The sequence below is a fragment of the Rhinopithecus roxellana genome, chromosome 12 (assembly GCF_007565055.1).
Source record: "Rhinopithecus roxellana isolate Shanxi Qingling chromosome 12, ASM756505v1, whole genome shotgun sequence".
Lineage (NCBI taxonomy): Eukaryota > Metazoa > Chordata > Mammalia > Primates > Cercopithecidae > Rhinopithecus > Rhinopithecus roxellana.
This window is the reverse complement of record NC_044560.1, coordinates 120,620,441-120,637,924: the sequence shown is the minus strand read 5'-3', so window position 1 is coordinate 120,637,924 and position 17,484 is coordinate 120,620,441. Positions and strand designations below refer to the sequence as shown.

The 17,484-nt window shown below is 43.7% G+C and overlaps 1 protein-coding gene across 1 annotated transcript; it reads right to left on the bottom strand.

Moving 5' to 3' along the window:
* Window positions 1-2,103: 2,103 nt before the first annotated feature.
* On the bottom strand, window positions 2,104-15,896 carry ZNF549 (zinc finger protein 549). The gene is made up of 4 exons (XM_010387002.2): window positions 15,592-15,896; window positions 12,188-12,226; window positions 7,720-7,846; window positions 2,104-5,762 (listed from the first exon to the last, which is right to left on the bottom strand). Exons 1-4 carry the CDS (start codon window positions 15,622-15,624, stop codon window positions 4,039-4,041), a joined length of 1,923 nt encoding a protein of 640 aa, XP_010385304.2. The 5' UTR covers window positions 15,625-15,896; the 3' UTR covers window positions 2,104-4,038.
* Window positions 15,897-17,484: the final 1,588 nt, after the last annotated feature.

Here is a 17,484-nt window from a genome sequence, read left to right as displayed (position 1 = left end):
AGTCTCACTCTGTTGCCCAGGCTGGAGTGCAGTGGCATGATCCCAGCTCACTGCAAGCTCCGCCTCCCAGGTTCACGCCATTCTCCCGCCTCAGCCTCCCGAGTAGCTGGGACTACAGGCGCCCGCCACCACGCCTGACTAATTTTTTGTATTTTTAGTACAGACGGGGTTTCACAGTGTTAGCCAGGATGGTCTCGATCTCCTGACCTCGTGATCTGCCTGCCTCAGCCTCCCAAAGTGCTGGGATTACAGGCGTGAGCCACCGTGCCCAGCTGGTATTATTTTTAAATTATCATGTTTTATTGAATTGTAGATCTCACAATTCTTTTTGTCTTTTTCACTCAAAATACAACAAAATACAGTCTATCCTATATTTCATGGGCTTACCTCTAGCCAATGGTTTTTAACTGCCATGTAATATTTTACATCATGAAGCTTTCATCCTTTATTCAAATCTTCTGATTATGGACATGTACTTCCTCCATTCTCCTGCTATGAAATATATTACCACTAGCTTAATTCAACCTTAAAAGTAAGGTCATCAGTATTGTGTTCTAAATAAACTTACGGATATACATGAAAAATGTACCTTGGAGCTGAATGGCTAGGTCATATGGCGATCCAGTATGTAACTGGAATTATGCTATACAGTGCCCTTTCCTCTTCCATAAGATGGACAGAAGTGTTTCTGTATCACTGTGTCCCAGACAATATTTAGAATTACCCAGCTTTCCAGTTTTTCTTATTTTAGAAGTTTAAAGTGATATACAGTATTATCTGCTGTTTCTCAGATTGAAATACGTTTGAGCATTAATTCATATCCTTTTATTCCCTTTTGTTTTTCCTCTTCTGTCAATGGTCTACTCATATATTGGCCTGTCTTTATTTGTATCTTGACTTTTTATTGTGTATTTGTTTATGGTGGGGTACTTTATTGATGATTAATAAGATTTTCAAGTATATGGGCTAGTCCCTGGATACCACTGACACTGTATTTATCTACAGTCTCTTGTTGGTATCTAACTTTGGTTCTGAAGTTTATGGAATGGAAGTATTTAATTGGAAAGACTAAATATATTAATTTTAATATTTTTGACTTGTTAGGATGTTTGAATACTCAGGCATAACTCACAAAATTATGCTACTGGCTTTAAAATTAGTTTTACATTGATTCTTAGAGTATCTTAATCATTAGTAGGATTAAATCCATTGATTCTTAGAGCCTCTTAATTATTAGTAGGATTAAATCCAAAGTACATACAGTGAAGATCATTTTAAAATTATTTAAAATGGTAAATTTACCTATTAAAGATGAAGCATGAGAATGGAGCAGGAAGTGTCACATAGTTCCACTTTTGTATGGATTTGCTCAGAGAAACCCCTGAGAATGAGACTGATAAGAATAATGGCATAAAGCGTTTGGCAGACAAGTTGTATAAGAAGTGGGAATAACAAGGGCAAATTTTCTTGTCTGGTTAGCTCTTTTAAAAAACAAAGAAAATGATCTTGTAAAGATAATTGGAATTTGGGAAAATAACAAAAATTAAGTATGCGTACAGGGTGGCAAAGCAAAATTAAGAACTCTTTCAATGTGTTAAGGTCACAATAACAGCACAGAAATAAATACTCTAGACTGACATAGAAATTCTAATATTGCAACTAATTTACAAAATAAATACCTTATGTAATATCAGTTGAATAACAATCTTTCCAAAGTTTCTATAATTACACAATTTTTTTTTATTTTTATTTATTTTTTTCCCCGAGATGGGAGTCCTGCTCTGTCGCCCAGGCTGGAATGTAGTGGCAAGATCTCAGTTCACTGCAGCCTCCACCTCCCAGGTTCAAGCAATCCTCCCACCTAAGCCTCCCAAGTAGCTACGACTACACCACCATGCCCAGCTACTTTTTGTATTTTTAGTAGAGACGGGGTTTTGCCACGTTGGCCAGGCTGGTCTCAAACTCCTGACCTCAGATGATCCGACCCACCCTGGCTTCCCAAAGTGTTGGGATTACAGGCATGAGCCACCACGCCCAGCCAAGGAATGCATTTTTTAAAATAGCACCAAAATAACAGTAAAAGAACACACAGACAAATTAGACTTCATCAAAATTAAGAACATTTTATTTGGAAGACTGAATGAAATAAGGTGAATGAAAAGACACAAAATAGAATATATACACACGTATTTATTTTCTGGTTTTTTTTTTTTTTTTTTTTTTTGAGACCGAGTGTCGCTCTGTCACCCAGGCTGAAGTGCAATGGCGCGACCTCAGCTCACTGCAACCTCTGCCTCCCAGGTTCAAGCGATTCTCCTGCCTCAGCCTCCTGCGTAGCTGGGATTACAGATCCACACCACCAAGCCCGGCTAATTTTTGTATTTTTAGTAGAGACTGGAGTTCACTATGTTGGCCAGGCTGGTCTCGAACTCCTGACCTCGGGTGATCTACCTGCCTTGGCCTCCCAGGCATGAGCCACCGCACCTGGCCTATACACACATATTTCTAAGACAAGACACTTACTGAGATTACATGAATGTCAAAACCCATTAATTAGGCAATAAACCACACAAACAAAATTCTTAAAAAGATAGAAGGTTTTGTGTATAAAAACTGCACCTCAATGTTTTAAGATAAATGGTTCCACACAAAAATATGCATCTACCTCTCCTTTTGGAAAACCAGACTATAGGGTAACATAATATTTACTTATTAAGGATTCATCTCCTCACAAGTTAGGAGGGACAGCCTTCTCAGCAGTGGCAATAAATGGGAAGTAATAAAGATAATTTCTAACTGGCATAACAGATCTGGGTGAATCACAAAAACCACATATCTGGAAGGCAAGGTGTATGTTCTCTCAAATCCTGCTTTCCTGCTCATGCAGCAGTCATCTCAAACACAGTACAGAAGTTACGGGAGTCTACAAAATCTTTAGATGACTTATGCTGACGATGTGTGCTGCCAAAGGAGAATCAAAGGTCTGAGGTCCTGAGAATTTCTATATACCCCCAAACCATGAAGCCATAGTAACACAGACAGTTTTGGATGCACCTTTGGATGGGACACATCCACTCTTCTTGGCTACAATATTTTCCACTCTCTGTTTATCACACCTACCTGTCACAACTACTGTTCTTACCTGGCCCCAGTAGGTTTTACAACCAGCGACCTGCCTACCAATTCTGTCCTTCAGTGCCCATGGCTACAATGAAGGACTGGGAAATAAGATGCCATGAACAATACTAGGAAATATGAAGCATCACTGCAAATAAACAATTAATGCAGACCCCAGCACTTGAGTTTGTCACAAATGCCTCTTCTCAGGGAGACCTCTGGAGCTACAAATAAATCTGGCATAAAATCGACACCATGATTAGGACCACACAGCTCTGCTCTCTTTCCTAGGAGACCTTGGAAACCAATACAAATTAAGACAAACAGGACTAAACTTATTTTCTGATCTCATACTACGTCCCTGGGGGCACATAAAGTTGGAGCTGTTCACTCTTCACAGTGGCAGAACACATACATCAGCACATGGTGAGACAGCCCATGTCCCTCTTGGGTAATGTGGGGGAGGGAATATCCCACTATGGCAATCACATAAAAAAAAAAAAAACCTATGAAGAAGGTAAACCTCCATGGGCTACAATAATCCAGATTGCTCTTCTTTGTCAAATTTGGGTTTTGTCTATGCCTTGAACAGTTCAGCAAAATGGAAGAGGACCCTCAATAGGCTTTTATTATATTACTCCCTTCAGAATTTGGTGAGCACAGTGGTCTGCATTCCTTGAGCACATGTGAGTGACTGATGAAAAATGTGAGGATATGCCACATGGTAGTCTGTTGTAACACTGGGCAGATTAGAAAGTACAAGTAATTAATCTCTGGAAAGTTTCCCAAGTACTTGGACCTTGTAGTGAATCTTTCAACTACTGATACGCAGATGTATGAGGTTCAATTTCTGTTGGATCCCTTGAAAAGTCGGCTCTCTGGTATGTTATGGTGAATAAGACAATGGCACGTCGACAATTGCTAGGGCTCTTCTGTTGTATGTACTTTCTGGTGCCTGACAAGGGAGTATCTTTTGTTGAAGGCTTTCCCACATTTACCACATTCATACGGCTTTTCTCCAGTGTGGATTCGCTGATGCTCAACAAGTTTGTTTTTATAGATAAAGGCCTTCTCACATGCAGTGCAGTTATAAGGCCTCTCTCCACTGTGAACTTTCTGGTGTTGAATGAGGCTGGTGCGGTGTCTAAAGCATTTCCCACATTCACTGCACTCACAGGGCTTTTCTCCAGTGTGAACTTTCTGGTGCTCAAGAAGTCTTTTTTGGTGGCTGAAGACTTTTCCACATTCATTGCAATCATAAAGTTGTTCTCTAGTATGGATTCTTTGGTGCTGAAGAAGTTTAACCTCAAGGTAGAAGCCTTTCCCACATTCACTGCATTCATAAGGCCTTTCTCTAGTGTGGATTTTGTGATGCTTAAGAAGTGTTTGTTTGGAGATGAAGGCTTTCCCACAGTCACTGCATTCATAAGCCCTTTCTCCAGTGTGAATTCTCTGGTGTCGCATGTAGTCAGATGAGCGGATAAATGATTTCCCGCATATGATGCACACATAAGGCTTTTCTCCAGTATGAATTCTCTGGTGCTCAAGAAGTCTTTTTTTGTGAATGAATGCTTTCCCACATTCTTTGCACTCATAAGGCCTTTCTCCCGTGTGGATTCTCTGGTGATCAAGAAGTGACTGTTTGTATATGAAGGATTTCCCACATTCACTGCACTGATAAGCCCTTTCTCCAGTGTGAACTCTCTGGTGTCGAATGCGGTCGTAGGAATGAATAAAAGATTTCCCACATTCAATACATACATAAGGCCTCTCTCCAGTGTGGATTCTCTGCTGGTGCCCAACAAATGTTTGTTTGTGACGGAATGATTTCCCACATACGTTGCACACATAAGGCTTTTCTCCGTTATGGGTTCTCTGGTGTTCCACAAGTGAGTATTTGGAGCTCAAGGATTTCCCACATTCGATGCACACATAAGACCTTTCTCTAGTGTGAATTCTCTGCTGGTGCCCAACAAGTGTTTGTTTATGGAGGAATGATTTCCCACATATACTGCACACATAAGGCTTTTCTGCATTATGGGTTCTCTGGTGTTCAACAAATGAATATTTAGAGTTCAAGGATTTCCCATATTCCCTATGCTTATAAGCTTTTTCTCCAGTGTGGACTCTCTGATGCTCACTAACATGAACTTTCTCATTGAAAACTTGCTCACATTTGTAACGTCTTTGTTGAAAGGTCTCCCTGCTTCTATGTGCATACTCTTCTCTGCTGTGGATGGTGTGGTGTTGAAGAAGGCCCAGGATGGTTGGAAAATCCTTCTCAACATCTTTGCATGGGAAGAGATCGTCTGAGAGAGGAATTTTGCAGCTATTCAGAAGCAAGGCACTGCTCTTCCCCTTTCTGATGTGTTTCTCTCCACTGTCCTGGTTCTGGTGCTGTTGCAGGTTAGAACCAAATGAAAACCATTTCCCACTGGCCGCAGAAGTATAAGGTTTCTGCCAGGGAAGTGTTCCCTGGTGCTCAGTGAGGTACAAAATGTCTTTCATGACCAGGATACACATCTCACAAGAATGAGCGTTTGGGATGGAAGGACCTGGCTTTGGAGTCCTGGCCTGTGACACTCCTTGTGCAGAAATAGTGTGCTCAGAAGGGGCCTCCTCAGTCTCTATTCCATGCAAACACCCTAAAAGCATAAAAATGCAAGTGAAGTATATGCAGACTTTGGTGGAAGGGAACAGCTCCATTACAAATACCAATGGAACACAGGGACGGATGAGTCCACGCTTTGTTTTTTGTTTTTTTTTTTTGTTTGTTTGTTTTTGTTTTGAGATAGAGTCTTGCTCTGTCACCCAGATGGGAGTGCAGTTGCAGTCACATCTCACTGCAGCCTTGACCTTCCAAGCTCCAGTGACACTCCCATCTCAGCCTCCCAAGTAGCTGGGACTACAGGCATATACCACCATGCCTGGCTAATTTTTTAGAATTTTTTGTGGAGATAGGGATCTCATTATGTTCCCAAGGCTGGTCTCAAATTCCTCAGCTCAAGTGATCCTCCCACCTCAGCTTCCCCAAGTGCTAGGATTATAGGCATGAGCCATCGCACCCAGGCCATGGGTTTGTTTTCAGGACAAGGGAGCCGGAGTCAGGTCAAGGAACATCATACTTGTAGTATCAGGGCTCTGAAGGTTACCATGTAGGGAAAGACCCATAACCAGCAGGAGAACAAGGAATCGGGTACTGTGGTGGGAAGAGAGGCAGGGGGCATACAACTCCCTTCTCTGTCAATGGTTTTCAATAGGACGTTGTCTGATGGAGACAGGGGAGACCTGCATAGAATGTGTGTCACGCCACGAAAATGCAGTTACAACTGGATAGCGATGTTTGAGAGCTTAAGTAGATAGTCTTTGATTTACAATGGTTGAACTGATTTTTCCACTTTATGATGATACAAAAGTGACATGCATTCAGTAGAAACCATACTTTGAATTTTGAACTTTTCCCAGGCTAGTGATAGGCAGTGTGTATACTCTTGTGATGCAGTGGTAGCAAGCTGCAGCTCTCAGTAAGCCATGCAATCACAAGGCTGAACAACTGACACTCTACTGTGTTGCTAAGCTAAGATGTCTAATAAGTTGGGTGTATTAAATGCATATCTGACTTACGATATTCTCAACTCACAATGGGTTTACCAGGATATAACCCCATCATGAGCTGAGGAACATCTGTATCTGCACAGCTCATAATATTAAATACATTAGGTATAGGCTAATGTTGGAGAACACCGCAGAATAGGAACAGGAGAGATGTGGAGAAAAGAGGTAGGGGACAATCACAGTAGAAACGACAAGTAGGTAAATTGTCAAGCAGGCAGAGAAAAGAGAAAAATGAGGTATGGCCATGAGCCCTGGCACCAAAATAGTGGGGAACATACGACATTTGCCTGGTATGATTTGAGTTCAGCCCTGAAATCATGCACTCCCACTGCTCCTAGTCACAGGTCCCAAACCTCGTTAACCCCGCTTGCTATAGCTAAAGACTTCACTACCCTTTCAGGAACACAGGCCTTTTCCCCCATCCCCGGCTTAAGTCAGGAGACTATCTCAGTCCTGGAAGGCAGAAGAAATCGTAAGGGAAAAACAGGGAGGTGGATCAACAACACTGGCCCAGAGTGTCCCAACCCATGACAGACTACAGGAGGGAAATTTGTTACAAAAAAACGCTTGGGAGTGGGTGTTGCTGTCATAGTCTAGGGTTCCCTACAAATAGCAACTATGTAAGTACCTATAATTCCTGAGAAAGGCAGGTCCAAAGAGACGTCTACTAAAGGCAGGGGGAGAACCTGTAACACAGGTCCACCACAGAAGTGAACCTTAGCAAGGAGTGGCAAAACCAAGTGGTATCGGTTGGGCAAGTTACAAGAGTCTGAACCCAAACTCTTAACTAAAAGGCTTCAGGATAGTAGATGTTGGGGCAGAAAAAAACCCAGGCCTGGCAACCACAGCACCTATGTCTTCCACAGGTCACGAACCAAAGAAAGAAGCAGGGCCCATGTCCAACTCTGCGAAAGACAGGAAACTCCTGGAAAAAGGGGAAGAGCAAAGTCCAGCAGAGGTCGATGGTGTGGTTTTAAGAGATCTTACCCACTGAGGCCATAAGCGAAAAGTTCTCCAGCATCACGTCATGATACAGGCACCTCTGAGCTTCATCCAGGAGGCCCCACTCCTCCTGGGAGAAGTACACAGCAATATCCTCAAAGGTCACATGGCCCTGCATGATGGGGGCAGGTGAGATCATGAGCAGACTCAATCCCCAGGAATCCCAGTAAATCTCCCTCCTCCCTAGTTCTCCAACTCAGAGGAGATACCAGGTCCTTAGAGTATCTCCCTCTGGGCCTTACATCATGGAATCTCATCCATGCTCCTGCTGGTTCATCTCGCTGGAGACCCAGATATACTGAAACCTGTGCTTACCGTCTTGGCTTAAAGTGCCAGTACAAGGATCCTGAGTACAGTCATACTCCCTCCCAGTTGTACACCATTCATGGGAACGCATCTCCAGATCATGGCTTCTACACCTTGAACTCCACCGCCCTCAGCATCCATGACACAGGCACTTCCCCGGCTTCTCCACATGCCACTCTGCTCAAGGGGCCCAGGCAGCACTTGCTAAATGCAACGTGGATCCAGCACCACCACACATCTTTGTTAGACTCAAGCCAGAGGCAGTCTCAGGACTGTTATGAAGACTTCCCCATCTGGCCTGGCTCTTTGTTCCAATTTCAGCCACTCAGACCTCATGTGAGCTCAGGCTGCCGAAGTCCACTTCCTCCTCAGTGTTGCCTGTGCTGTCCCCACACCTGTCACATCTTTCCTCTCTCCACCTATACTCAGTCAAAGCCTGGTCCCCAGCTGCTCCCACCACAGGCTGAATGACTCTCCCAGTCAATCTCATTTGCTCTTAACCTAATCTGTCACCCTGTCTGAAACTACTCAGGCCCCACCAAGAGTTACCAACAAAAGTTGGAGCCAGCAGAAGGGAGAAAAAGCACCAGCCCTGACCTTGGTGTCATTTGATCTCCATTACTGCTTTGCCTCTGAATGAATCTCTTAACCATTCCCCACTTAAACACTGTGCCAGCAGCTGGACACCCGTTTCATCCTACCCCCACACATCCATGGTTACTACTCTTCTTTATCTATGTTAGTGATGGTTCCCACCTCCAGGTGACCATGCAAGAGACCCAGTCACTAGAGAATACTCTCTACATCCTTCCTCACTGATGGGATTGCCACTATGACCTGAAGAGTGTTCCTCTTAAATTTGCCATGGTCCACAGGCCAGCCACTGGCTGATGGATAGCTTTCACTTGGATCCCTTCCCTGAACTCCACGTGTCTGTCTCTTGCTGTGCACCTGACACCACCACCAAGAAGTCCCAACAGAAGACTCCACATTGTGAAGGCCTAACTCCTGGACTCTGGTTTCCGATTCTGCATGTAAGGAGCTTGGAAGTGGCCACTCTGTCACCATAGCAAGTAAAGAGTTAAACAGACTAAGAAATGGACAGTTCTTCTAGGATCCACACAGGAAAGATAAGGGCACACGACACACCACTGCCCACAAGATTGGAGAGAGAGACAAGGGAATACAGGGGAATCAAGGCTCACAGGCGCAGAAACTCATGAAAGGAAACCATCATGCGAACCAGTGCCAGGTTAGGAAAACCCAATCTATAATACATAAATTATATACAATCTGTAATACAGAGCTGGAAGCTCTGTGTGGACAATTCTGTGAGCTGAAAATTCAAGAGGCACTTATCACTATAAGGGGCCCCCACAATCTTGCAATATTTACCTCCAGAAACTTAACCAAGTTCTCATGGTGAATACTGGAAAAAAAAAAAAAAAATCCCCTTGTGCTTCCACCAGAGAGGGGAAAATGAATCATTTTAAAATATGCCATAGCAATGTGTTCCTCTAAACAAGGCCTGCCATTGGGAGACAACAGTTAACCAAAGTCCAACCTACAGAGGTATTATCAGAGCCTAATCTATCTGGGGGAAGGGAAATAACCAACTACAACTCACTCTAGTAATCCTCTTCCACATAATGGGACAGAAAAAGCATAACAAAACACTACTTAGAAACACATGAGAATTTCAGTCAACAGGAACAGGCTCACTAAAACCTTAAAATGCTTGCCCTGCCCGCTGACACACCTCACCACCACATTATTAAAGGCCTATTTACAGCAATTCCTTTTACTGAGCTCATCATGTCTAGCTATCGAGAAAACATCACAGGCACTTTGGGAGGCTGAGGCGGGTGGATCACCTGAGGTCAGGAGCTCGAGATCAGCCTGGCCAGTGTGGAGAAATCCTGTCTCTACTAAAAATACAAAAATTAGCTGGGCATGGTGGCGGGTGACTGTAATCCCAGCTACTCGGGAGGTTGAAGCCGTTTCCAAAATGATGTAAGAATCCTTAGCACATACATGCCTGACCACAGAGCATCAAACTATATGAGGCAAAAACTGACAGATCTTCAAGGAGAAACAGATCAATCCACCATCATAATTGAAGTCTACCACACTCTTTTCTATCTGTTACTGACAGATACAGTAGGCAGAAAACCAATAAACTTAGCTGAATTCAACAACACCATCAATCAACTGGACATAATCACCATCTTTAGATTACTTTGTCCAACAAGAACAGAATATGCACTGTTCTCAAGCTCACACGGAATATTCAACGAGACGGACCACATTCTGGGCCTGTTTTATAAATCTTTGAAACTTTCTATTTTCCTGATGCTTCAACATCCCCAATACATGATGAGTAACCCACCCCGGTGACCACGTACCCAGCATGCTAAGACTGGTCCCTGTCACAACCTCCCCTTTCTTTCTTCCTTTGACTGTGAATGACATTCAGACACACTAGGAAAGGCACCTGCCCACAGGTCCTTGCTCACCCTGTTGGCTCCCTGCCTGCTTGGTTGAGTCCACTCCCTGAGAGCTCCTTCCACATGGCTCCATGCATTGTTTGCTGTGCCACCCTCTATGAGGATCTATGAATGTCACAAATCCTTTATGCCCCTCAGAGTTTCATTTCCATGGCAGTGCTGGAATGATCCTAGAGACCCCACGAAGGGCACTTACTCCCCAGTTTACAATACACAGTCAAAAAATACCTCTTAATACATTTAATAGAAATAATACAGTGCTCTGTGATCACAGTGGAATTCAACTAGAAAGCAGTAATAGAAAGATAGCTGGCAAATCCCAAAATACCCGGGAGATGTAAACAAGATTTAATGCATGGAACAAAGAAGAAATACTCAAGATAAATTTAAAACTATTTTTAACTAAATGACAATGAAAACACAACATAGAATTTGTGAGATGCAGTGGAAGCAGTGCTTAGAATAAAATTTATAGCACTGAATACATATACAGCCGTCCCCGCTCTTAGCCACTATTCTGTTTTCCATGGTTTCACTCACCAGTGGTCAACTGTGGTCCGAAAATATTACATGGATAACTCCAGAAAAAAACAACTCAAAAGTTATAAATGACGTGCTTTTCTTAGTGTGATAAAATCTTACACTGTCTGATGCTGTTCTGCCCAAGACGTGAATCATCCCTTTGTCCAGTAGATCCACGCTGAATACATTACCTGCCTGTTAGTCACTATGTGGCCATCTTGGTTATCATATCAACTGTCTCATTATCACAGTGCTTGTGTTCAAGTAACCCTTTATTTTACTTAATACCTCCAAAGCACAAGAGCGATAATACCAGCCATTCAGATATGTAAAAGACAACCTGTGAAGTACTTTCTGTAAGTGAAAAGGTGAGAGTTTTTATTTTTTATTTTTGAGACAGAGTCTCGCACTGTCGCCCAGGCTGGAGTGCAGTGGCACCACCTTGGCTCACTGCAAGCTCCGCCTCCCAGGTTCACACCATTCTCCTGCCTCAGCCTCCCGAGAAGCTGGGACCACAGGCGCCTGCCACCACGCCCGGCTGATTTTTTTTGTATTTTTAGTAGAGACGGGGTTTCACCATGTTAGCCAGGATGGTCTCGATCTCCTGACCTCGTCATCCACCCGCCTTGGCCTCCCAAAGTGCTGGGATTACAGGCGTGAGCCACTGTGCCTGGCCTAGAATTCTTAACAAGAAAAAAAATATTGTACTCTGAGTTCACTAAGATCTACAAAAAGGACAAATCGTGTATCTGTGAGATTGTAAAGAAGGAAAAGGAAACTCATATTCTGTCACAGCTCAAACTGTAAAAGTTTTGGCCACAGTGCACGGAGATTTGCAGTTCCCTATATATGCCCATATCATTCTCATCTCTAAGCATTTGGACATGCTGGAGCCTATGCCCAGGAAACCTTCCATCACTTCATCCTATTGGATGCAGAAATGAGAACATCTCTGCATAACTCCTGACCCTGATTAATCATCCTGGGCCTGAGGTGACCCCAGGGACCCAACACGAAGGAAAAAGAGTCCCCGGACATCAGTGTCACCTGCATCTGTGGGTCGGAACCATAGCTTTAGGAAACAGGGCCAGTGAAGACCTGGGACTTCTTCCACTTACCTGTGATGGTTTCACAAACTCTTCTGTTGCCATGGGAATCTGTAGGAAGAAAGAAGCTATGAAATAAAGGTGTTCAAGATGGCATTTACAAAGGGTAAGTTGCTCTTGCCAACTGTGTGACACTAGACAAAGACCTAACCTCTCTGAGGTTGCCTTCATCTATAAAATGGAAACACTTAATGGTGGCTATCTCGTAGTGCTATTGTAGGCATCAAACTCATTCATACGTGTCCAATGCTAAGATTTAGCTAGTACTGACTATGGCATTAAGATTTCTGTAAACACTTTTTAAAATTTTGGTGTTTCTTACTTGCCATTTAAGTCTTTATGTGAATGTGACATCTTTTCAAATTATTAGAGGCTTCTGTGATTCCTTGACAATAAATACGTAGCGTCTTTTCCCACACCATTCTCTGATTCTGATACCAACTAGGTGTCCTACAATTCAATCCTATTCTAACACTAACTACCTGGAGTTGCATCTAAACCAACAGGTTTAAGGGCTCAGTCATACAAAACTGTCCTCACTTCATATGCCAATTGCAAGCCAATGTCCAGACCACTGTAATTTTCTCCACTTGGCTACAAATTTGGGGGCTGCCATGACCTCTCTCCTTAGGTTCAGTAATTTGCTAGAACCACTTACAGAACTCAGGAAAATACTTTGCTTATGTTTACCGGTTTATGATAATGGATGTAACTCAGGAACAGCCAAATGGAAGAGATGCATATGGCAAGGTATTGGGGAGAGGGGGTAAAGCAGAATACTTCCATGCTCTCTTATGTCACTCTCCCAGCATTTCCAAGTGTTCACATCCTTGAAGCTTCCAGAACTCACTGTTGAAGATTTTATATAACCTAATCTCCAGATCTCTGTACCCCTCCCTGGAGGCCAGAGGTAGGGCTTAAAGTTCAAATTCTATAATCACTTGATTTGTCTGGTGACTGACTCCACCCTGTCTGCACACCCTAAGCCATCTCATAAAACTCAAGTATAGTAGTCTTCCCTTATCAGGTGTTTTGCTATTTGCAGTTTCAATTACCCACATTCAACTTCGGTGTGAAAATTATAAGTATTAAATTTCAACTTCAGCCTGAAAATAGTAATATTAAAATTCTAGAAATAAACAATTCAAGTTTTAAATAGTGCACTATTCTTTATTTATTTATTTTTGAGACGGAGTCTCGCTTTGTTGCCCAGGCTGGAGTGCAGTGGCTCGATCTTTGCTCACTGCATGCTCCACCTCCTGGGTTCACGCCATTCTCCTGCCTCAGCTTCCCGAGTAGCTGGGACTACAGGCGCCCGCCACTATGCCCGGCTAATTTTTTGTAGTTTTAGTAGAGACGGGGTTTCACCGTGTTGGCCAGGATGGTCTCGATCTCCTGACCTCGTGATCTGCCAAGTGCTGGGATTACTGCGCCCAGCCAATAGTGTACCATTCTAAGTAGTGTGAGGAAATCTCACTCTTTCGAGTTCAGTCCCTTCTTCAATACAAGAAGGGTGAATAGTACAGTGACATATTTAGAGAGATACGACATTCACATAACGTTTTTTATAATTTAATTTTTGGTTTTTTATTGTCTCAACTACAGTTACATAACTTTTATTAACTTATAAAATGTAATTGTTCTATATTATTTCCAGTTATTATTGTTCATCTCTTCTAGTGCTTAATTTATAAACTGGATTTTATTATAGGTACGTAGTCTAGGAAGAAACATAGGATATATATGTTGGGTACTATCTGCAGTCTCAAGCCTCCAGTGGGGGTCTTGAAAAGTATCCTCTGAGGACACGGGGGAACTACTGTTCAGACATTCATTGTTCAACTACTAAATGGTATAGCCTATTGTTCCTAGGCTACAAACCTGTACAGCAAGTTGCTATATTAAATACTGTCAGCAACTCTAACACAGTGATAATTATTTGTGCATTTAAACATTTACAAACTTAGAAAATGCAATTTGCCTCCTAATCAGAAAGAAATAAAATGAAAAGGTAGAGTAAAAATATGGTATCATAATCTTATGAGACCACCGTCATTGACGTGGTCAACATTGTTATGTGGTACATGACTTATCACAAGACACTTTTCACTGAGGAAATTACAAGGATTTTAGGAATTCCGTGCCAGGAAAGCATGACAAAAAGCAAACATATTTATTTTTTATTAGAGCACAGAGTTATAGTGGCATTTTAATCGGTTAATTGCTTGCATAAATTTAATCCGTTGAATCTATACAGTCTAAACTTGTATTTTCCTGGGAGAGCTGCTCTTGCTGGGCTTGGGCTGCTCCGCTAGTCTGGCTGATCTTTTTCTGGCTCCACACTGAGTGAACAGCTCACCCAGTCTTCTGAATGGTGACTCTACACAGCGTCCCACCCTCAAATCCATCCTATACAGTGTGTATTCCTTACACATTCCCTCTGGAAGTACCCCTGGGACCCCATGGCCCTCCTATATGCAGGCAGCCTCGCAAGGCCGACCCACACTTCCCCAGCCTCAGCCCTCCCTCTCTTCATTTCAAAGTAAAACCTTAAGATTTCCCGTTTAAATTTAAGGCTTGACCTGAGTCTAGGCCCCAGCCTGTCACCATTTACACATCACTGAGTCAGTTTCCTCCCATGAAATTTCTACTTATGATTCCAACTGCCCATATAACAACTTCACTCTGTGGCAGTTTAGAAACACCACGTCCAAAATTCAACTCCTACTATCTCCCTGAAACCTGCTCACCCACCAGATTTGTCAACTCTTGCAGGTGTTCAGGTAAAAGAAAAACTTGGGTTCATACTTCACTCCCACTTTTGCTCACAAGCACAAATGATGGAGCAGAAAATCCTGCTGGCTTTACCTTTAAGATCTACCAAGATTCTTATTACTTAGGTCCCTTCAGCCACCCGTCTGGTCCAGAATCCACCATAATCCTCCTGGAGTCTACTACAGCAGTCTCCTCACCAATATCTCCGCGTCCACCCTCATCACTCTGTAACAGTCTGTTCTCTCTACTCATGGCCTTTGAAATATTTTTTCAGACCCTCACTCAGATCGTGTTCTCCTTTAGTTCACAACCCTCCGTGGCTCCAACGACTCAGAATTAAAACCCGGCTGCTCAGGCTGCCATGGCAGCCGTGCCTTCTCATTCTCTGCTCCCCGCAGACACGGGTCGGCCCCCAGATTTCCGAATGCTCGCGACCCCGGCGCACCTCCCAGGCTCTGAGCGTGCAGCTCCCACCGTACGCAACGCTCTCCCTTCTTCACCTCGCCGCCCGTCAGCTCTGAGGACCCCACCCAGAACGCCTCGCTGTCCTGGAGAAGGGGCCTGAACTGCAGAGTCCCGCGCAGGTGACCCCAATCCGGGGCTTGAGGACCCGGGTGAGGATCCGAGGACGCCGCTCTCACCTGCCGCGTATTCACAAGCGCTGCCGCAGCCATGGGACTCTGGGCGGGGCGGGGCCTGGAGAGGCGCGCGGTAAAGCCCGGGAGCCGACGCGCGTGGGGTGGCAAATCGCTGGGCGACGCTCAGACCGAGACCAGGCCAGCTCCTCTGCAGGCGGACACCACCTCCACCGGCTTCCGGCTCCAGTTACCTGGCCCGGACCCAGCCAGCCTGAACCGCCTACCGGCGGACGGACTCCTCTGCAGCCAAAATGACCACCACCGGAAAGACGCCGGCAGATTCTGGCGTATTGCGCACTTACGCAGGTGCCTCTTTCCTGGGCAACGATTGGTCCAAGGCCCCGGCACGCTCGGCGCACAGTATTCTGGGTAGGGTAGTTTCTACCACGCCGCAGTACGTAGCGCCCTGAGAACGCAATCCAAGAGGGTGAGGACAAAGGAAAAAACCCGTCGAACTAGGATCAGCAAAGCGTATTACATACACATGATAAAAGATTACGATTTGATCTTCATTTCTCAACACAAAAGTTGACATATATTGCATTCAGTACATTAAAAATGTTGACAATTGAGAATTGAAGCAGTCCTTAAATTTTTTCTTTTTTTTTTTAATGTAGAGACTATAAACCGAAAATAAAATTCAAAGGCCTCCCAACTATCTGAATGGACCCCTCCTCTCAGCATTAGAGAGTTAACCTGAAAATCTAGTTTAGGCCATGATGGAAGAGGGGGTTGGACATGCCTCATTCTACCCCTACAGCAATAACATCAACATAGACCTTAAGTCTGATACGAAACATTTACAATCTATTTCTCGGAAACGTGCTACCTGCAGGCTTCATCTGTATGATAAAATCTTGGTCTCCAACCAGGGTGATCACTAACAGTGGGGTCAGCATCCCCTTATCCCACACGTTTGTGTTTATTCTGTTCTTTGGCCCCAGATGTTAGTGGCTTGAATTACATAATGTATCTGTTATCATAAGTGGAACTGAAATGAGATTGCAAAAACAATATATCTTCTTTTTCTTTTTTTCCTTTTTTTTTTTTTTTTTTTTTTTTGAGGCAGAGTCTCACTCTGTCACCCAGGCTGGAGTGCAGTGGCGCAATCTCTGCTCACTGCAACCTCCACTTCTCAGGTTCAAGCGATTCTCCTGCCTCAGCCCAAGTAGCTGGGAATACAGGTGTGCGCCACCACACCCGGATAATTTTTGTATTTTTAGTAGAGACGGGGTTTCACCATGTTGGCCAGGCTGGTCTCAAACTGGCCTCAAGTGATTCGCCTGCCTTTAAGTGCTGGGATTACAAGCGTGAGCCACCACTCCTGGCCTTTTTTCCCCATATTTAGCAATTAGCTTTTGTTGCTACCCATTGTCTTCATTTCATTTTAGTTTTTAATTGTTTATAATTTTGACATTTTATAATTACTTGAAAAAGGTTAGAAAAATTACCATTTAGATTGGAGTCATATTAAATAAGATGCCTATATTGTAAAAATATCCTTATGAATGTAATCTTTGGCTATAGGTTTTCTCCACTATTATTTATTTCTGATCCCCTTTATTTATTTATTTTTTTTTTGAGATGGAGTTTCGCCCTTGTTGCCCAGGTTGGAGTGCAATAGCACAATCTTGGCTCACTGCAACCTCCACCTCCCAGGTTCAAGCCATTCTCCTGCCTCAGCCTCCTTAGTAGCTGGGATTACAGGCATGTGCCACCATGCCCGGCTACTTTTGTATTTTTAGTAGAGACGGGGTTTCTCCATGTTGGTCAGGCTGTTCCCGAACACCCGACCTCAGGTGATCCACCCACCTCAACCTCCCAAAGTGCTGGGATTACAGGCATAAGCCACTGCGCCCAGCCAGGATCCTTGTATTTTAAGAGTTTTAAGTGCCG

Excerpts from the sequence above, each read along its gene's own strand:
- ZNF549 (XM_010387002.2), bottom strand. The coding sequence starts at position 15,624 with ATGGCTGCGGCAGCGCTTGTGAATACGCGGCAG. Across the intron at positions 12,227-15,591 it reads CGCTTGTGAATACGCGGCAG|ATTCCCATGGCAACAGAAGA; the intron begins GTGAGAGCGGCG and ends TTCTTCCTACAG. Across the intron at positions 7,847-12,187 it reads AGTTTGTGAAACCATCACAG|GGCCATGTGACCTTTGAGGA; the intron begins GTAAGTGGAAGA and ends CCCATCATGCAG.